Source organism: Mobula birostris, chromosome 1 (assembly GCF_030028105.1).
Source record: "Mobula birostris isolate sMobBir1 chromosome 1, sMobBir1.hap1, whole genome shotgun sequence".
Lineage (NCBI taxonomy): Eukaryota > Metazoa > Chordata > Chondrichthyes > Myliobatiformes > Myliobatidae > Mobula > Mobula birostris.
In genome coordinates, this window is record NC_092370.1 from 80,662,504 (window position 1) to 80,685,309 (window position 22,806).

Consider the following 22,806-nt stretch of genomic DNA (forward strand, 5'->3'; position numbering starts at 1 on the left):
ATATGTTAACAACATTTAAAAGGCACTTGGAAAGGTACATAGATAGGAAAGGCTTAAAGAGATGTGAGCTAAATGTGGGCAAATGGGACGAGCTGAAATGGGCATCTTGGTCAGCATGGACCAGTTTCAGATGAGGGAGGGGCCTGTTTCCATGCTGTATGTCTCTCTGACTCTGACAGCATTATGGAGAGAAGCAGGAGCAAACAAGAGAACATTCATGTGAAACGTTACAGGAAACAACATTTTATTCCATTTGTTGACAAGTTAATTGAACATTTTAAACAAGAAACTATTTTAGTCATAATGATAAAAGAACTTAACCTGAAAATATCAAATATTAAGTAAATACTGGAAAGTAACTAAAATTAAATATGCTACTGTGCTGATTAATATAAACAGCTAAACTTTGTAATTACAGTACTTAAGGTTTATAGGGTTCAACACCAGAGACACGGGTATTCAGTCCACACTGACACTCCAGTGCCTTACTGAAGGAGTACTGCACTGTTGGAAGTGCCATGGGTCAGATGATAGTTGAAAGTCCAGTCCTTTTCCACCAGTGAATGTAAAATACCATATCGTATCACTTTGCTGACAGGCAGATATCTCAACTCCCCCAGCCAATATAAATCCCCTACAACCAACGTCAATAAAACATATCAGCAGGAGGTCTACACATGCAAGATGCTGGAGGAACTCAGCAGGTCAGGTAGCATCCATGCAGGGCCATGAACAATTGATATTTTGGGCCGAGACCTTTCATCAGGACTGGAAAAGAATGAGGGCAGATGACAGGATAAGAAGGTGGGAGGGTACAAGTGGATGAAGGATGGGGACGGGGAGATGAGGGTTGAAGTGAGAAGCTGTGAGAAGAGTGACCATGGAAGAGAGAAACCAGAGAAGGACGATGGGCAGATGAGGATAAGAAATAGGGTATGAGGGGAACCAGAATAGGGAATGGAAAAGGAGAGGAGGGAAGATGTGGGGAGAAACTGCCAGTAGTTAGAGAAATCAATGTTCATGCCCTGTGAGATATTACGCAATTTCTATACGACAACATTACCATGTTCAGAAGTGGTATCTTCTGCAGTAAGGCATGCAGGGAAACCCTGAGCTCTTGAAGATGCTAGATAAATACAAATTTTTTGTTTTTTCAGGCAATCTTCTATTAACCTGGAACTGTTGCCTCACTTAGTAACTTTCCCTCTATCCTTCAAAGTCAGCATCCTCCAACAATGCAAACTGTAAATAAATTATAGAAAGAATTATCATCCTGCTTTTCTGCTTAAATCTTGGAATAAATATGTTTGTTTGTCAAATGGATTTCAAAGTCCAAAATCAAAAGAATGCCCCTTTATAAATTTCTTTTTTAAAAGTCACATGACTGATGAAGTGACATTTTCCACTGTAAACATTGAAGTGTGATTAGACCACAGCCCCTCAACAGTACAACGTAGGATGAATCCAGAATCCAAACCAAGAACATCTAACGTGATGAGGTGTTAAGGTTGAGTTAATACTTAGTTCAAGTATTAAATCCATTTCAATCTGCCGTTTGCTGGTTACTTTGCATTTTCACCCACAGAATCATTGTTCTGTTCTCCATCCCATACAGTTCCGTAAGAACTGATATTGTTGAGTTCCGGCTGGATTTTTCCTGACTTTTTCTGCTCTGAAAAATAAACAGAAAAATATGGTTAATATATTTTCTTTTAATTGCTTAAGATGGCATTAATATCACTGACCTAAACAAATATATCATAGCTTGCTCTGCCCAAGACCTGAAGAAACTGTAGAGAATTGTGGATACAGCTTAGCACATCACAGAAACCAATCTCCTTTCCATGGACTATCTACACTTCTTATTGCCCCCATCAAAAACAAAATCAAAGACTTATCCTACCCCAGACGTTCTCTCTTCTCCCCCCCTCTCCCTTTGAGCAGTGGTTACAAAAGCCTGAAATGAAAAGCCCCCAAGCCCAAGGGCAGCTTAGAAACATAGAAAACCTACATCACAACACAGGCCCTTTGGCCACAATGCTGTGCCGAACATGTACTTACTTTAGAATTCTATCCTATTGTTATAAATCTATTGAATGGTCCCCTAGTATGATAAAATAGTACATTTTCTGTAACATTTTATTCTGCATTCTGTTACTGTTTTTCTTTGTACTGCCTCTATGCACTGTTGTAATGAAATGAACTGTATGGATGGAATGCAAAACAAAGTTTTCACTTACGTCAGTACTTATGACAATAATAAACCAAGTTCAAAGTAAAAATATGGAATATGTTACCATATACTACCTTGAGATTCATTTTCTTACAGGCATTTATAGAGAAAAAAATAAATTCAATAGCAATTACCAAAAACTATATATAAACAAAGATCAAAAACCACCAATGTGCAAAAGAAGAGAAGCTGTGCAAATTAAAAAGATGCTGAAAACATGATTTACAAGGAGTCCATGAAAGTTAGTCTGTAGGATGTAGGATCAGTTCAGAGTAGTGGTGATTAAATTATCCATGCTGGTTGAGGAGCCCAATGGTTTTAGGGTAATGATTTGTCCAGAACCTGGTGGTGTGAGACCTACTTCCTGCCTGATGTTAGTATCAAGAAGAGGGCATGGCCTGGTTAGTAGAGGTCCGTGATGATGGATGTTGCTTTCTTGTGGCAGTGTTCCATGTAAATATATTCAATGGTGGGGCCAGCTTTGCCTGTGGTGGGCTTAGCAGTGTCCACCACTTTCTGCAGTCTTTTCCATTCCCAGGCATCAGTGTTTCCATACCAGACTGTGATGCAACCAGTTCGGATACGCTGCACTCTGCAGTTATAGGGGCTTGTCGTAGTTTTTGGTGACATGCTGATTCTATGTCATCTTCTAAGAAAGTAGGGGCCTCCTTCATGATGACACTATGTGGTGGTCCCAGGACAGATCCTCTGACACGTAAGTGGCAAGGAATTTGTCAATGTTAAACCCGTCAGAGCCACTAGGAATGTGCGAATTGTAATTTCCCCACACGTGGTCATGTGTCTGAATCTACCCAGTGTAATCAGGAGCTTTGAGATGGCAAGGCCGAAACTATAAGATGTTGTTGACTATAGCCAATAATGTTTGGCGCTCTCAGCTGTGGGGCCCTGAGTACATTCCTGAGCTTGGAGGTTTATGGATACACTCAAGATCCACAAAAATACAAACAAAAATAGTGTGTGGTCACGTTGTCCTTACCCAGTATTCAATATGATAATAGTCAATTGTCCCCAGAACTCAAATCCTCTCCTGTGCCTGTTAACATAACTCTAGGCCAACACCGGAGTTCATTGTGACTGTTTGGAAGAGGCACTCTAAACAGGTGCACATCATACGTATTACGCACATTAACATACAGATATATATTTCAGCTGAGCGTCACTCGGGGCTTGTTATCACACACACTTCCGACTGGTACTTCACCATCAAATGAAACATTAATCTCGCTTCTGTCAGATATGTAAAGCTCCAAAGGCACTATTCTGAAGTAGAGGAGGGAAGTTATCTCCTGCGCCCTGGGCTAACAGTCAACTATCAATAACCATGTCATTGTCTGTGCATACATCGCTTGCCATGTTCCTAACAGTGCTTACAGCCCAAAAATACTTCACTGGCTGTAAAGTGGTTTGGGGTTGCTAATGATGTCAGGGGAGGGGATAGTGAAGGCAATAATACTCTGCATTGTAAAATATCTTTAAACAGTCTACATTTTGGGCTGAGACCCTTCATCGGGACTGAAGAAAAAAAGATGGGAGTCAGAGTTAGAAGGTTGGGGGAGGGGAGGAAGAAACACAAGGTGATAGATGAAACCAGGAGGAGGGGGAGGGGTGAAGTAAAGGGCTGGGAAGTTGATTGGTGAAAGAGATACAGGGCTAGAGAAGAGTGGAATCCTAACAGGAGAGGACAGAAGGCCATGGAAAGAAGAAAAGTGGGGAGGAGCACCAGAGGGAGGTGATGGGCAGGCAAGGAGATAAGGTGAGAGGGAAAAGGGAATGGGGAATGGTGAATGGGGTGGGGGGAGGGAGGCATTGCTGGAAGTTTGAGAAATTGATGTTCATGCCATCAGGTTGGAGGTTATCCAGACAGAATACAAGGAGCTGCCCCTCCAACCTGAGTGTAGCCTCATCGCAGCAGTAGAGGAGGAGGACATGGATTGACATGTCGGAATGGGAATGGGAAGTGGAATTAAAATGGGTGGCCACTGGGAGATCCTACTCTTTTCTGGCAGATGGAGTGTAGGTGCTCGGCGAAGCAGTCTCCCAATGTACATTGGGTCTTACCGATATACAAGAGGCCACATTGGGAGTACCAGATACAGTAGATGACCCCAGCAGACTCACCTCATCTGATAAGACTGTTTGGGGCCCTGACCTGTGGTGAGGGAGGAGGTCCAGGGGCAGGTATGGTACTTGTTCCACTTGCGAGGATAAGTGCCAGGAGGGAGATCAGTGGGGAGGGACAAATGGTCAAGGGAGTCATGGCGGGAGTGATTTTATGTAGTCAGCTCTTTTTATACACATAGGGAAGAAACATTCCATTCAAATTTGCAGGTAAAAATCTGACAATCCAAAAGCCACTATTCAAATAATTCCATACCAAGAGAAGCCTCCAGAGCTTTCCAGAATCTACAAATGTAACCTCTAGGGGGCTGCCTAAACAGCTGCTATTTACATATGAGCACTAAGAGCCATATTAAACAGCAGACAATTAATTGTTAAACTTCATAGAAAATCACAATTAAACAGCCAGACCAAACACCTCCGTCAGTTATCATCATGCAATCTAAAAGCCAAGGAGAGTAACCACACTATATCAGAAAGGAGTGGAACGCTTTACAGTGCTCTAAGTTAAACATTCTTAAGAGGGCGGCAGAGTAGCATAGTGGTTAGCACAACGCTTTACTGTGCCAGTGACCCAGTTTAATTCCCGCTACTGCCTGTAAGGAGTCTGTACGATTTCCCCGTGACCACGTGGGTTTGCACCAAGTGTTCCAGTTTCCTCCCACAGTCCCAGGACGTACTGGTTGGTAGCTTAATTGTTCACTGTAAATTGTCCTGTGACTGGGCTAGGATTAAGTCGGGGCATTGCTGCACAGCGCAGATTGAAGGGTTGTATCTCAATAAATAAAAAATAAAAAGTAAAATCTAAGGAAAAGTTGTGAATGACAATATATTTACAATGAACTACTTCAGAAATGTGGCCACAATGAAGATGAAATCGGAAGTCCGATTTTCCAAAGGTATATTTGGCAAAAGTAGTGATACAGAGGTGGGCACTTATTGCGCATCCCCAACTGCTCCTTGGGTAGCTACCTCTATGAACAACTGCAGTCCTTCTGGTGTTCCCTTGGTGCTGCTGAGGAGGCAGATCCAGGAGTTTGACTTGGCAATGACACATTTCCAAGTCAAGATGACGTGCAGCTTGCAAGGGAACCCGGAGGCGGTGGGGCTCCCAGCTGCCCCAGACTTTTTAGTAGTAGGGTTCATAGTTTGAAAGGTGCCATCAAACATTACAGTTTTGCAAAGATTTACAAAACAGTGCTTGGGCCACACTTGAGTATGGTGTTCAAGACTGCTCACCACACTGTGGGAAAGATGTGGACACAGGAGATGCTGGAATCCAGAGCAACAAAGAGCCTGCTGGAGGAACTCAGCGGTTTGAGCAACATCTGTTGGGCGAGGGGGCATTGTCAATATTTTGGGTTGAAATCGCAATGCCAGGACCCTACTGAGGAAAGATGTGGCTGCATTGGAGAGAGTGCAAAGGAGATTCAATAGATTGGAAGGCTTTGGCCACGGACTGAGATTGTATCGGCTGAGTGTGTTTTCCTTGTGATGAAGCTCACTAGAGAGTGACACATATAGGTGTATAAGACAAGAAGCACAGATAGGGTTCAGGAATCAAAACAAGAGGGCATAGATTTAAGGCATTTTACAGGGTATTTGAGAGTTAAGCTTTTGTTTTACACAGAAAGTGGTTGATATCTGGAATGCAATGCCAGAGGAGATGGTGGAACCAACTAGTTATTATGTTTCAGTGGCATTAGAGGTATACAGTACTAGTGCGGGTTAATGGGATTAGCGCAGATGGGCTGAAAATTCCGTATGGGCATGATAGCTGAATGGCCTGCCTCTCTGCTGCATGACTAAGTTTCTAAACGCCACTCTGCATGTGATGCATGCAGGTATGGAACCATTGAACAGACAAAGGTACATCGCCATGGCAGGAGGAATGGACTCCACTCCAGGCTGAAACGCAGAGGAATGAAGCTCCTTCTACCCAGCATCTTGTTAGAAAATGTACAGTCACTGGAGAGCAATACTGAGGACTGACAGAGCTCTACCTACCAAGAGTTTTCTCCGTGATCCTGACCGTAGTTTACATACCACCAAAAGCAGATGTTGAACAAGCACTTGATGTATCGAATCCCACAATTCATCGACAAGAAACAGCCTACCCCTGATGCCTTTCAAATAATTGTCAGGGACTTCAATCAGGCTTGTTTGCAGAAAATTCTGCCCAATTCTCATCAACATATCACCTGAAGCACCAGGGGTCCCTATACATTCGACCACAGTTACCCTGCAATTAGGAATGCCTACTGTTCCATGCCGAGACTGCATTTCGGGAAGTCTGATCACTTAACAGTCCTCCTCCTATCTGCACACAGACAGAGGCTGAAGAGCAAGGCTACAGAGACACGGACAACATAGAGGTGGTGCAGAAGGCAGGGAAGTGGCTATGGGATTGCTTCAAGTTGGTAGACTAGGCCGTGTTCAAGGACTCATCAGAGGATCTCTACAAGTACACAAGGTTGTTACAGACTCTATAAAACCAGTTGTAGACGAGTGTGTCCCCACAAAATCATTCAGTCTTCACTAACCAATCTGCTGAGGGCCAGATCAGTGGCATTCAGGTCTAGTAACCAAATTAAATACAAGAGGTCCAGGAAGAAATCTCCAGAAAGCCATGTCACGAAAGAAGTGGCAATTCTAGACCAAACTGAAACAAGTGACACATGTAATAATAGGATTTCGCTTCCAGATGAGCTCAATGCCTTTTATGCTCTCTTTGACCATCAAAGCCTGGAAATAACTTCACAAACTCCCACAGCCCCTGACGACCCTGTGATTTCATTCTCATAGTCATACTTTATTGATTCCGGGGGAAATTGGTTTTCGTTACAGTTGCACCATAAATAATAAATAGTAATAAAACCATAAATAGTTAAATAGTAATATGTAAATTATGCCAGGAAATAAGTCCAGGACCAGCCTATTGGCTCTGAGGCCAACATGAGAGCATCCTTCAGGAGGGTGAACCCATGGAAAGCATCTGGTCAAGGACTGAAGACTGGTGCTGGTCAACTGGCTGCAATGTTCACCGATTTCTTTAACCTCTTGCTTTGGCAGTCTGAAGTACCCACCTGCTTCAATCAGGCTTCAATTATACTGGTGCTTGAGAAGAACATGGTAACCCAGCTCAATAACTATAGTCCAGTACACTTACATCCACCGTGACAAAGTGCTTTGAGAGGCTGGTGATGAAAAACATATCAACTCTTGCTTGAGAAGCAACTTGGATCCACACCAATTTGTCTACTGTTGCACAGGTCAACAGCAGATGCCAATTCACTGGCTCTTCACTCAACCCAGGAACATCTGGACAGTGAAGGTGGGTACATCAGGAAGCGATTAATTGACTATGGCTTGGCTATCATCCCCTCAAAGCCAATCAATAAGCTTTATGTCCAAGGCCTCAGTACCTCCTTGTGCAACTGGATCCCAAATTTCCTTACTTGTAGACCCCAGTCAGTTCAGATTCGGAATAACATCTCCTCCACAATCTCCATCAGCACAGGTGCATCACAAAGCTGTGTGCGCGGCCTCTTGATCTACCCTCAAGACTATGAGGCTAATGCCATATCTCAGTTTGCTGACAACATCACTGTCGTGGGCTGAATCAAAGATGATGAATCAGCATATAGGAGGGAGACTGAAAATCTGGCTGAGTGGTGTCACGACAACAACCTCTTACTCAGCACTGGCGAGACCAAGGAGCTGATTATTGACTTCGGAGGAAAGAACTGAAGGTCCACGAGCCAGTCCTCATCAGAGAATCAGGGGTGGAGAGGGTCAGCAGCTTCAAATTCTTCGGTGTTATCGTTTCCGAGGACCTGGCCCAGGTCCAGTATGCAGGTGCAATTACAATAAAAGCATGGCAGTGCCTCCACTTTCTCTGAAGTTGGTGAAGATTCAGTATGTCATCTAAACCTTTGAACAAACCTCCATAGATGTGTAGTGGAGAGTTTATTCATTGGTTGCATTATGGTCTGGAATGAAAACACCAATGCCCTTGCATGAAAAGTTCTACTAACAGTAGTGGATACAGCCCAGTCCATCATGGTTAAAGCCCTCCCCACCATTGAGTACATCTACATGGAGCACTGTCACAGGAAAACAGGATCCATCATCAACAACCCCCACCTTCCAGGACATGCTCTCTTCTCACTGCTGCCACCAGGAAGAAGGTACAGAAGCCTCAGGACCTGCACTACCCATTTCAGGAAATGTTATTACCCCTCAACGATCAGGCTCTTGAGCCAGAGGAGATAACTTCACTTGCCCCATCACTGAACTATTCCCACTGAACTGGACTGTTTCAAGAATTCTTCATCTTCCGTTCTCAGCATTACACCTTTGCTTTTATATTCTAATCCTTTTGAAATAAATGCTTATATTGTATTTGTCATGCTCACCACTGACTCAACCAGCAAGTTAATCTCTAGAGAATCCTGCATGATGACTCCCAGATTTTTAGAATTTTCTATTTAGAAATTAGTCTACACTTTTATTTCTTCTACCAACGTGCATGATCATACACTTCCCGACACTGTATTCCATCTGTCACTTCTTTGCCCATTCTCCTGATCTGTTTGTCTTTCTGCAGCCTCCCTCTTTCTTCAACACTATTTGCCACTCCACCTATCTTTGTACAGTCCGCAAACTTGGCCACAAAGCCATCAATTCTGTCATCCAAGTCATTGCCATGCCACTTAAAAAGCAGTCCAAACACAGACCACTGCAGAACACCACTAGTCACTGGCAGCCAACCAGAAAATAATCCATTTATTCCCAATCTTTGCCTCCTGCCCATTAGCCAACACTCTATCCATGCTAGTATCTTTCTTGTAATACCATCGGCTCCTAACCTGTTAAGCAGACTCGTGTGCGGCACCTTGTCAAAGGCCTTCTGCAAATCCAAGTACACAACATCTATTGATTCTCCTTTGCGAATCCTGTTTGTTATTTCCTCAAAGAATTCCAACAGATTTGTCAGGCAAAATTTTCCCTTAAGGAAACCATGCTGACTTCAGCCTATTTTATCATGTGCCTCCAAGTACCCCAAACCACATCCTTAACAATCAACTCCAAAAATTTCCCAGCCACTGAGGTCAAACTAACTAGCCTGTAATTTTCTTTCTTCTGTCTCTCTTCCTTCTTGACGAGTGAAGTGACAGTTGCAATTTTTCAGTCCTCTGCAACCATGCCAGAATCTATTGATTCTTGAAAGACCATTACTAATGCCTCCAAGACCTGTTCAGCCACCTCTTCAGAACCCTGGGATGCAAACCATCTGGTCAAGTGATTTTTCTACCTTCAAACCTTTCAGTTTCCCAAGCACTTTCTCCCTGGTAATGGCAACTTTATTCACTTTTTCCCACGGATATTCTTGAACTTCAGGCATATTGTTAGTGCCTACCACAGTGAAGACTGATGCAAAAATCAAAAAATAGCAAAGACTGCGTGTAATCAACTGTCAGGAAGGGCAGGCAGATGATAGGACAAACTTGCAGCCAATAGGGTGACTATCAGTGCAAGAGGGATGTAAAATCAGAAAGGGTAAATGAATGAAAGGGTTACCACATGAGGGTAGATGAAGATGAATATTTCTCCTCAGCAGAGGGTGGCTGGAGTTTAGAATATATTGCCTGTAGAGGTGGTGGAGGCAAACACACCAAGTATTTAAGAAACATCTAGACAAGTACTTGCATTGTTGATCACAAAAGACTATAGACCTCATGTGGTTATATGGGATTAGTACACATAGGCACAATGTAAATAGGAATGCTGTGTTGAAGAGCCTGTTCTATGCTGTACCATTCCAAGACTTTCGATCTTAACTTGTTCCTTTCTCTGCAAATGACACCAATCAGTGAAAGAAGGAAAAACTATTTTTTTTAACATCCAAGCACAGAATCACTCAGCTTCATTCTAAAATAGCTTTTCTGGGCATTTCTGCAAGTATATTTTAATAGGGAGCCAACAAAGGCCCCTGGTAGAGTAGCAGTTAGCATTACACTACAATGGCACCAGCAAACCAGATTCAATTCCACCGCTGTAAGGAGTTTATATATTCTCCCTGTGATTACATGGATTTTATCCCATTTTCCAAAGACGTACAGGTTATTAGGTTAATTGGTTAAATGGGTGTAATTGTGCAATGCAGGCTTGTTGAGTTGGTAGGCTCAGTTACTGTGCTGCATCTTGAAAAATAAAACAGGCATCATCCAATTTTAGATTCAAGAACTTCCAGGCAGGATCAAGGAAGGCCAAATAAACCAATCCAGCCATAAGCTGAAATTTCAATTCAGAAACAGTTCTCTAACATGCCAGTGTAGAACAAACCAGGCCCAATGACTCTTTATTCCTACTTTTTCTTCCTACCTGGTCACTTGAAAAAAAAGCCATTCCGTTTCTCAGTTCCTCTGTCTCCGCCACATCTATTCTCAGGATGAGCCTTTCCTTTCCAGAAGGGTAGAAACAGGATGATTTGGCAGATTAATGTGTGGTTGAGGAGCTGGTGCAGGGAGCAGGGGTTTCTGGTTGGGAGCTCTTCTGGGGTTGGTATGACCTGTACAAAGGGATGTGTTGCACCTGAACCTAAGGGGGACCAATATTCTCGCGGGCAGGTTTGTTAGAGTTGTTAGGGAGGGTTTAAACTAATTTAGCAGGGGGATGGGAACCAGAGTGAAGGGACTCAGGATAGGACAGATGGCTAAAAAGCAAAGATAGCATGCTATCAGACTGTCAGGAAGGGTAGGCAGATGATAGGGCAAAATTGCAGCCAGCAGGGTAAGTATCAGTGCATTAGGGATGCAGAATCAAAAAGGGTAGCAAATACTGTACTCAAGGTGTTATATCTCAATGCACAGAGTATAAAAATAAGATGGATGACCTTGCTGCACTACTACAGATTGTCTGGTATGCTGTTGTGGCCTACTGATGTGATAGAGTGGATGTGGAAAGGATGTTTCCCATGGTGCGGGAGTCTAGAACAAGAGAGTACAGCCTCAGGATAGAGGGACGGCCACTTAAACCACGCAGGGCAATTTTTTGGTGGTGAATTTTGTGAAATTTCCACAAATTGGGTGGTGACTTTGTGGAATTTACCACAGGCAGCTGTGGAGACCATGTCATTGGGTGTATTTAAGGCAGAAATTGATAGGTTTTTGATTGCCCACGACATAAAGGTTATGGGGAGAAAGCCAGACAGTGGACCAGAGGAGGGGAAAAAAGGATCAGCCATGATTGAATGGCAAAGCAGATTCGATGGGCCCAAAGGCCTAATTCTGCTCTCATGTCTTATGGTCTAAAATACTTATTCAGTTTGTCTGCCTTGTCCCCAATTGCTACCTCTCCAGCATAATTTTCCAGCAGTCTGATACAAGACCATAAGATATAGGAGCAGAATTAGGCCATTTGGCCCATTGAGTCTGCTCTGCCATTTCATCATGATTGATCCAATGTCCCTCTCAGCCCCATTCTCCTGCCTTCTCCCCGTATCCCTTCATGCCTGACCAATCAAGAATCCATCAACCTTCAGCTTAAATATACATGAAGTCTTGGCCTCCACAGCTGCCTGTGACAAAGAATTCCACAGATTCACCACTCTCTGGCTAAAGAAATGCTTCATCATCTCCATTCTAAAAGGACACCCCTCTGTTCTGAGGCTGTGTCCTCTGGTCTTAGACTCTTCCACCATAGGAAACATCCTCTCCACATCCACTCTATCAAGGCCTTTCACCATTTGATGGTTTTCAATGAGGTCACCCTCATTCTTCTGAATTCCAGTGAAGACAGGCCCAGAGCCATCACATGCTCTTCATATGACAAGCCATTCAATCCTGGTATCATTTTTCCTGAACCTGCTTTGAACTCTCTCCAATTATTGCATATTCTTTCTAAGATAAGGGCCCTAAAACTGCTCACAATACCCCAAGTGAGCTCTCACCAAGGCTTTATAAATTCTCAACATCACATCCTTGCTTTTATATTGTAGTCCTCTTGAAATGAATGCTAACATCGCATTTGGCTTCCTCACACAGTCAATCTGCAAATTAACCTTAGGGAATCCTGTAAAGAACTTCAGTTTTTCGTATTTTCTTTCCATTTAGAACATAGTCAACCCTTTCACTTCTTCTACCAAAGTGCACGTTCAGACACTTCCTGACACTGTATTCCTTCTGCCGTTTGTTTGTCCATTCTCCTCATCTGTATAAGCTTCTGTCAGATCACCCCTCAGCCTCTGACACAGAGAAAACAACACACATTTGTCCATCCTTTCCTCTAATCCACACAGTTTCCTGGCAAACCTAATCTGGAACCTCTCCAAAGCCTCCAACATGCTTCCTGTAAAGGAGCAATTTTATTTCAGATTTCCTGCATCTGCAGAGTTTTATTTTTGAATATCTGTGACCTGAAGTGCTTTGTAATCAGCACTTGTACTACAGGTAGATTTTTTTCCCCCTCCTGCGATTCTGTGGCCTTTGCCAAGTAGAATGTGAAGACTCTTCCTCACAGTAATTGATCCCCATAAAAGACTGAAGAAAGAAATGCTCAATAGTTCAGAGACTCATCACCATTTGGGGATAGGCTACTTGTCATGTTCATCTCCTGTACTGGCCTCATGATCCCTATTACAGACACACAGAGTCATGGAGAGAACACGAGCGCAGATCATTGTGTATAACTTTGATATGTTTACCTAATTATTAAATATTTTTTATCACAGGTAGAGTGCACCAAGAATTCATCAGCAGCAAACAACCTGGCGATGTAAATCTACGTAAAATTCTAGTGTCGGAAACACTCATCAGAAATGGCAGCATTTGCAAAGAGAGAATCGGGAGGAAAGGAACTGTCAATGTCTTGGGTCAAAACCCAGTATCAGGACTGAGAGTGGGGAGTTGAGAAGGATGGTATAAGGAAGAGAAGGGAATAGGTGAAACAGGAGTCTCAAGAGATTGGTGGATTGAGAAGGGGTTCAGGTAGTGGAGGAGAGCAGAGATGGAGAGGGGAGGCAGAGTCAGGTTAATGAGAGATGGAGGCAGACAGAGAGAGGGGGAATAAACGAGAGGCAGATGGAGTAAGGTGTGGAAAGGGGGGTGTGAAGGCTGAGGCAGGGATGATACAGGAGATAAGTCCCCAATCTGTACAATTTAGAAGAATGACCTCAGAAAGGTCAACAAATGAGATTCTGTCTTTCCCTGGCTGAGGAGTTTAGAAGTAAGGGGTTACAGTCTCAGGATAAGATTGAAATCAGACTCAGGTTTATTATCACTGACATATGTCATGAAGTTTGTTGTTTTGTGGCAGCAACACAGCAATATATAAATAAAAACATTACTGTAAGTTACAATTAAAATACCTAGTACAAAGGAGGAATAGTGAGATCGTGTTCACGGTTCATTGACCATTCAGGAATCTGATGGCAGAGGAGAGGAATCTGTTCCTAAAACACTGAATGTGGGTCTTCAGGCTCCGGTACTTCCTCCCTGATAGTAGCAGTGAAGAACTCTTGGGTTGGCACATGGATGACAGAAAAATGAAGGGTTATGTACAAGGAAAGAGTTAGTTTGAGTAGGTTAAAAGGTTGGCATAACATCATGGGCTGAAATGCCAATACTGTGCTGTAATGTTCTGTTTGGTGCTCTGAGTTTTAAATGCTATTGATAAAAGGATTTATAGCAATGAGGTTGTAAACTTATAGGCTGACAGAATTATGTTATAGGAAAACAGGATAACTGGTCAATATTTATATTTTATTAAAGAAACCCTTAGTTTGTTCACTAAAAACAGGCTTGACAGCAGATCTCCAAAGTCACATTCTACACGTGGAGTGGGAGCAGTGAAGATTTCACCAACCATTAACTCATTCTTTGCATCCCCACCTTTGCAAGATCTTACTGTGAAATAGGCAGTCTGCTTCGTCACAGTCCAGAAAGAATTGCACTCTTCGTCAACTTTACCCCTGCCACTTTTGCCAACTCTCCAAGCTAAACAAAGGCCACCAAAGTCTAGTTTTATTTGACACTTCTCCATGTTTCTAGGTCCTATAAGGCTTTGCGGACCTAATTGCTGCCAGATTTTGTTTTATTTCTCCACAATATTTTATAAAATAACCAAAATTGATGAACATAATAAAAGATTCATACTTGGAATGGTGCCCAAATCAATATATCGAATGTCAGCTGTCCGCTTCTCCCTGTTCTTGGCGATCAGGAAAACACCGAGGAATGACAGCATACACCTAGAAATATTCAAACAAGATACTACAGCACCTGTGAAGACAAAACATGCACTCCATCTGGATTCTGACTTCTCACACAATTCTCTAATGGTTCTAGCTTGCAAAGGCTGTTCACAGATGCAGTCACACTCTGAGAATGTACTCAACAGAAAGCAACTTCACAAAACCCACGCTCTGATATAATAAGCCATGTTACAGGCAACCTTGGTGTTACAGAAGCTCGGGGAATGGAAACTTGCTTTATGGAGATCACAAATTATCTGAGACACAGCAGAACAATTTACTTCAATGGATTTTTAAAAAAAATTATTTTCAGCTCTCTTTTCTCGATGAACACGCAGATAATGTGGATTTGTTACATATATTATATAGCACAGAAACAGACTCTTCAACCCAAGTGGATGAAGATACCCGTGTAAGCTAATCTAATGTGCCCACTTTTGGCCGATATCCCTCTAAACTTTCCTCATCCATGCACTTGTCTTTTAAATATTGTTATCGTACTGGCCTCAAATACTTCCTCTGGCGGCTTATTCCATAAACGCATGGCTCTCCGTGCAAATAAAGTTGCCCCTCTGTGCAAATAATGTTGCCATTCCGCTTCCTATGACACCTCTCCCCTCTCAATTTAATCGTGTGCAGTCCAGCTCTTGATTCTTCAAACCTTCTGTGCATTCACTCTGTCTTATGCCCTCATAATTTTATACACCTCTATAAGGTCATTCCTCAGTCCCCTACACTCCAAGGAAAATATCCCAGCAATCCCATCCCATCCTTACTCTATTTGTGTTAGATGGGAACACAACCCCTCCATGGTACGGGGGCGGGGTGTAAGTCACCCATAAACTATGCCCCAGCACAAATCCCAATTCACACTGGAGAAGTGAGGCATTTGGTTGGCTTCATCACTTACCCAAACAGGAACATGAAGATATTGAGTAAAGCAGCACCATAGAACTCCTGATAAAATATCACTCCTACAATTAAACAGATTTTTTAAAATCTCTAAACATATTCTTACACATCAAGAACAGTTTCATTCCTGCAGTTATTTGACTCTTGAATGGCCGTTTTGAAGGATAAAGATGAACTCTGGATCTCTATGTTCTGCATTCCGTTACTGCTCTTCCTTTTGTACTACTAACCTATCTGATAGCATGCAAACAAAGCTTTTCACTGTATCTCAACATATGTGACTTTAATAAGCCAATTAATGTGAATGTACAGATGCAATAAAGCAATTAACACAGCAAATAGTATATTTGCACTTCAGGCTGTTAGAAATTAGGCTGAAAATCTTCACTGTACTTCGTACATGTGGCAATAAAATAATTGCCAGTTACGAGTTCTAACTTCTTGGAGAGTGATCCACCAGTTCCAGCAGACCCATGGTTCAACAAGAATATCCCTTTCCACTACATTCGTTAATACTCGCTCCAAACGTTATCAAAACTAGCACCTTGATTAATGTATCTGTTAACTTGTTTATTCTGAAGTATTTATTCACTTACAGCTAAAGGCAGATTTTGCCATGCTCGAGGCTTCCCTTCTCAACCACTGAAACTGCCCTCACTGAAATTTACCTCTGAGCACCAGCAGTAAAAGCATGTTTGAGCTGACTATACTTCTTCGCACTCCTTTAAAAAATCTGTTCATGCGGACTCCTCTGGCCCTGTTAGCACCCCTAATTTCACTTTAACTGAGTCAAACTGCAGGCTGAGACAGTTAAGAATCAAACACCTTGGAGTCAGATGCAGACCACACCAAGTTAACAAAGCTGGACTTGCAGATGTGGAAGATGCTTCTGAGCTTTATGACAAGACAATCTAGTTACTACTACATTGTCACTACTACTGAGATGAAGTACTTAAATCCAAATTTACCGAAGCTGTGGCAGGATTTGATCTTTTGATTGTTAGCCTTGAGGCTTTGATTTAGCCATAGCGTTATACAACATGTAAACAGGCCCTTCGGTCCAATTTGTCCATGGTGCCTATCCATGCCAATCCCATTTGCCTGTGTTTAGCACAGTGGTACAGACCCCATTGGGATAAGATCAGTATAAACAGCAGCTGATATTCCAGGATGCACTAACTTATAGGGACCAGCTTGCTTACTTATTATTACAAAAAGGAGACCATTCAGCCCCGAGTTCTCAATATTCCTCGTCCTCCCCTGCACATTATTTTATCTGACATGCTCATTAACTCCCCCTTTGATTCTCCTTGCCCTACACCTGGGACAACTTACAGCAGTTAGTTAACCTATCGGCACACCTTGGGGTTGTGGGAAGAACCGGAGCGCCTGGGGAAACCCACGGGGTCACAGGGATAACGCACAAACTCTTCACAGACAGCAGCCGAGATCAGGGTCAAAGCCCGAGCTGCGATGCAGCAGTGCTTTCTGTGGTGCCACAGTACCACACTAGCAGAGAGAAATTCCTGCACCAGCGTTGTTACTAATTTGCACGTGTGTAATTTATATATAATTTATGTTAATTTAAATTTAAGATATCCTTGTCCTCATCTTGTAATGCACAGTGCTGCTGCAGCTGTAAAAAGCTAATTTTCATGGCATTTGTACGCAGGGTATATTTGCCCATGACAATGAATTTTAATTTGCTCTTCATATTGGCCTATATTTCCCACTTCAATGGACCTCACTGGCTCTTTTGGGATGCTCTGAGAGAGATATCGAGGGTAATAAAGAAATAAAGCATCTCCACAGGCAGGAGGTTTAACTGATAGAGGAGGGAGATACACTTAAGAGGCAGTTAGACAGATGCTTATATAGGCAAGGCATTGAAGGATACAGTCCCAATGTAGGCAAATGGGAGCAGTGTAGTAGGTAAGGAGGTTGACATGGACACGATGGGCTGAAGGGCCTATTTTTGTGCTGTATAACGCTTTAATTCTGGGTATGTCCCACCATCCAGCAGGTGACAGCAGCTTTCTACACTCCTGCCAGTATGCACCCTACATACGACAACAATAAACTTAGACTTGAATTCCTCTCTCATAATGTCCGACCAAACCTCTGCCATCCTTTTTAGGCCATTATTTACCAAACTAATTATCTCTCAATTATTGTGTCATCTAACCAGGATCCTCTGATCAGAAATATTCATAATTCAAAACTGGAAGAGACAGAACTCTCTACTGGGATGCCATGCACAGTGGATGAAAAACTGATGTAAATTTACAGAACAAATCTTCTTTTTAGAAATTTCAGCAAAATGTAAATTCATACTCCATAACCATTACAGGTGTGGTAGAATGTGGAATAGCCCTAGGATGCAAAAGATGCTAGGAGGTTCACAGGCTGTTCCTAAAACAATAATCGTTCTGGGAATCTAGGAGTTCAGGGAGAGATGTTGGACTTGTGAACATAAATATACAGTGGAGGAAATATAGCTCTCAATATACAAATGCTCTCTGCATTGATTGTTTGAAAGACAGTTTGTTATGATTGGATACTGACCAGGGTAAAAGGTCTTCTCTCAGATTGGTCAAAGAATAACAGCTTACTGTTAAACATGGGTTAAGAAAATACTTATCAGTGATATGAGACATGCCACATGTCAGGATTGAGATTGCTAAATCCCCACCCACCCCTGGATTTTTTAATTTGGGCAACTTCCTTGCATATACTCAAATAAATAGCAACCTGACTTTCAACCAACAAGTGCAGAGCACAGAGGATGATGGATCTGCTACGACCCTCTTCTAGATGGTAGGCAATTCTTCAGCAGGAAGATAAATAAATACAGACAGAACCCTACCTGCAATAATAGCACTGGTTGTAAAGAAAACGAAATTGATTGGTACCACTTCTGTTGCATTATATAGGCGCATGGCTTGGTTCAAGAACCTGCAAGGAAATACCATTGTCTTAGTTAAAGCAGAGAGATCCACACTTTGCTCACAGATTTGGTGACCCGGAGAATTTCAGTACAGAGCTTCATTCACCACAAGCCTGGCATAACTAAGGATGAGCCTGTAACCGAGGCAATTTGCAGGGAGAGCTGATCTTATTCAGAACAACAATGGCTGGGAGGGTTCCTGCCAAGAGGTTGCTTCCTCTGGCTGGAACGTCTCGCACTAAGGGTTATTGGTTCATGGTAATGGGGTCAGCTGTGTAGGACAGAATTGAGGAAGGATCTCCTGGAGTCAACCCCCACAGAAACAGACTGCAGCCCGTCATGATCGTGCCAATCATCAATTACCCATCAGCACTAAATTCATTTACCAGCTCTGGATCCACAGAATTCTGTATCCTGGTGATTCAAGTTCTCACTCAGATACTTTGCCAAAGGTGACAAGAGTCTCTGCCTCCACCACCATCTTGCTCAGTGCATTCCATATTCCACCATCTTCAGGGTGGCAGAAGTTCTTGCTCAGATCCACTCTCACCCTTAATCCTCCGGTTTTGATACCTGTCATGAGGGAGAGTTTCTTACAACCCTTATTTGTCTTTGCCCCTCATGGTTTTGTACACCTCTGTCAGGCTCCTCTGCTCACACCTGGCCTATCTTCCTCAATCAAGCCTGGCTTGTCCTGTCTCCCCTCATAACTCAGCTGCTCCATCCCAGGTAACATCCCGGCAAATCTCCTCTGCACCCTCTCTGTAATTACAACCTTCCTATAGGTTAAGGACCAGAAATGCATACGGTTTTCCACTGTGGCCTAACCAAATTTCTTTATAAAGTTGCATGTTAACCCCCCTGCTCTATTCTGTGCCCCAGCTTCTGAAGGTTAATATCCCATGTGCCTTTCTCATCATATTTTCAACCCATTCTGCCGCCTTTTGAGATCCTTGGACGTACACACTGAGGCCCCTCTGTTCCTTGATACTCTCTGGGGTCTTACCATGTGTTACTCTGAAAATGCATCACTTCACACTTATCAGGATTAAATTCCATCTTCTATTCCCCTGCCCACCATTGAAGTGATCAAGGAGGGACCAGTCACAACACATCTAGAGCAGAAAATATTGGTGAGTACAGCACAGGAATAGGACCACAATCAAAGAATGCTGGGGTTTTTTTTGACTCAGTGAATCAGAAAGTGTGGCACTTGGTCAACTTTCTGAAGGAACTGAAGTTAAACAAGTGCCACACCAACCTCCAATTCATTCAGAAAGTTGATCTAGGATCATCCGGCCTGCTCCTGCTTCTAATTTTTTATCATCAGGCTTCTGTACCTCCTTCCTGATGGTAACAGTGAGAAGAGGGTATGTGCTGAGTGTTGGGGGTCCTTAATAATGGACACCACTTTTCTGAGGCACCGTTCCTTGAAGATGTCTTGGATACTATAGAGTCTAGTACCCAAGATGGAGCTGGCTAATTTAACAACTTCCTGTAGCTTCTTTCAATCCTGTTCAGTATCACCACCCCCCCATACCAGACAGTAATGCAGCCTGTCAGAATACACTCCATAGTGCATCTGAAGAACTTTCCAAGTGTTTTAGATGACAAACCAAATCTCCTCAAACTCCTAATGAAATATGCAGTGCCTACAAAAAGTATTTAATCCCCCAGGCGTTTTCCCAGTTGCAGCTTTACAGGAGAGTGGCAAAGAGAAAGCTACCGTTGAAAACACTCACATGAAATCTCAGCTAGAGTTGGCCAGAAGGCACGTGGAAGACTCTGAAGTCGGCTGGAAGATAGTTCTATGGTCTGGAGGAACTCAAATTGAGCTTTTTGGCCATCAGACTAAATGTTATGTTTGATGTAAGCCAAACACCACACATCATCAAAAACACACCATCGCTACTGTGAATGATGGTGATGGTTACATCATACTGTGGGGATGCTTCACTGCAGCAGGTCCTGGAAGGTTTGTGAAGATAGAGGGTAACATGAATGCAGCAAAATACAGGGAAATCCTGCTGGAAAACCTGATGTGGTCTGCAAGAGATCTGAGATTTGTTTTCCAGATGGATAATTACCCATGTATAAAGCCAAAGCTACACAGGAATGGCTTAAAAACAACAAAGTTTATGTCCAGGAGAGGCCAAGTCAGAGTCCAGACCTCAATCCAATTGAGAATTTGTGGCTGGACTTGAAAAGGGCTGTTCACTCATAATCCCCACGCAATCTGACAGAGCTGACAGTTTTGTAAAGAAGAATGGGGAAAATTTGCAGTCCAGATGTGCAAAGCTGATAGAGACCTATCCACACAGGCTCAAGGCTGTAATTGCTGCCAAAGGTGCATCTACTAAATACTCACTTGAAGAGGTGAGTAATCATGCATTCAATTATTTTGTTTTTAATAATTGTAATAAATTTAAACCAACTTGTAGAAATTTGTTTTCACTTTGACGCAAAAGAGTCTTTTCTTGTTGATCAGTGTTGTAAGAGCTAAATTAAATCCACTGTTATTCAATGTTGTATCAACAATAAAACATGAAAGCAGGGGAGGGGTGAATACTTTTTATAGGCACTGTAGCTCCTGACTTGCCTTCTTTATAGCTACATTGATATGTTGGGACCAGGTTGGATCCTCAGAGATCATGCCAAACCACCGCCACCCCCCCCACCAGGAAACAGAAATTGCTCACTCTCTCCAGCTTGTTTTGTTTTTGTTTTGTTTTGTTTTGTTGATTTGTGTTCCCACGTCTTGCTCTTCCTGAAGCCCACAATCAAGTCTTTCATCTTACTGACATTGAGTGCAAGTTTATTGCTGGGACATAACTCCAATAGTTGGTATATTTTGCTCTGTATGCCCTTTCATCTCCATCTGACATTCTACCAACGATGGTTGTATCATCAGCAAATTTATAGATGGTATTTGAGCTGTGCCTAGCCACATAGTCATGGGTACAGAGAGAGTAGAGCAGTGGGCTAAGCACACACCCCTGAGCTGCACCACTGGTCAGCACCCCTGATGTTGACCATCAGCGAGGAGGAGATGTTATCACCAATCCGCACAGACTGTGGTCTTCCAGTTAGAAGTCAAGGATCCAATTGCAGAGGGAGGTACAGAGGCCCAGGACCTGCAGCTTATCAATCAGTTCTGTGGGAATGATGGTGCTAAACGCTGACTATAGCCAAGGAACAGCATACTGACATAGGTGTTTGTATAGTCCAGGTGATCTAAGGCCACATGAACAGCCACTGAGATTTTGTGGCGATAGGCAAATTGCAGTGGGTCCAGGTCCTTGCTGAGGCAGAAATTGATCTAGCCATAACCAACCTCTCAAGCATTTCATCACTGCAGATGTGAGATAAGATAAGAATATAGTGAAAGGATGCAAACTACACACATCAACTGAGGGACAATTGGTTTACTAATTTCAAAGTATCATCGTTTGTTAGCTTGTAGTTTCTATTGACTTTTAACACCTGTACTGTGAATGGTGATTGATCATCAAGTTAAAGATTCAAACATGCACAGTTTGCCAAATGGTCAACATCTGTAACTGCTGGACAATTCTGTATAAAAGTTGCATTTTTCTGTTCTGCCATCAGAACAGTGTGGGTGACAGGGGCCATGCTGTTCTCCTTGTGCACAAGCAAAGCAAAGTATGATTGAGGAATGAGTGTGAGTTTTCACAGGGCAGTTAATCAGCAATGACAACATGGCACGGTGATATTTCACCACTTATCTAATTGTGGAGCACAAGCCACTGTTGAGATAATCACAAACTGACAGGGCAACAGAGACAGGCTGGATTGAAAGACTCAGATTAACCCCCCTCTGGCATGTTTCTGATCAGACTTACTGTACTTGGAAAATGCAGGACGTGATCATAATGACAACCATCACGTAGAAGATGGGGTACTGGAGCTGAAGCTGGCCTTCAATTGACGTGGTCACCATTCCTGCCACTGCCTTCACAGAGATCACGGTCAGCGAGGCTGGAACACACAACCAGAAGGGTATTGGATGAGAAGCCGCAAAACTGAACCAGACAAAGTCATGGGATAGACTGGGGTGGATGACATCATTCACCACGACTCAAAGCTGATTCTATGACCTAGAGACCCACCTTCAAGGGACTTTGACAATGTGTGCTCTCAGTATTATTTTTATTTGTACAGTCTGACTTCTTTTGCACAGTGGCGTTTTGGCAGTCTTTGTCTGTTTAGGTATAGTTCTGCTATATTCAAGTTTATATATTGACAATAAACTGGAATGGTCAAAGAACACTGAAGCTGTCTACAAGAAGGGTCAGAGCC

At 42.8% G+C, this 22,806-nt stretch overlaps 1 protein-coding gene across 2 annotated transcripts in view; it reads right to left on the reverse strand.

Moving 5' to 3' along the window:
* Nucleotides 1–227: 227 nt before the first annotated feature.
* Nucleotides 228–22,806, reverse strand: part of LOC140197701 (NIPA-like protein 2) — a 106,578-nt gene continuing 83,999 nt past the window's right edge. For both annotated transcript variants that reach the window (XM_072258075.1, XM_072258065.1), the window contains 5 exons: nucleotides 22,350–22,485; nucleotides 18,406–18,494; nucleotides 15,538–15,601; nucleotides 14,530–14,624; nucleotides 228–1,672 (listed from right to left, as the gene is read on the reverse strand). In XM_072258075.1, the coding sequence (XP_072114176.1) occupies nucleotides 1,563–1,672; nucleotides 14,530–14,624; nucleotides 15,538–15,601; nucleotides 18,406–18,494; nucleotides 22,350–22,485 (494 nt within the window). In that variant the 3' untranslated portion in view covers nucleotides 228–1,562. The remainder of the gene's footprint in view (nucleotides 1,673–14,529; nucleotides 14,625–15,537; nucleotides 15,602–18,405; nucleotides 18,495–22,349; nucleotides 22,486–22,806) is intronic.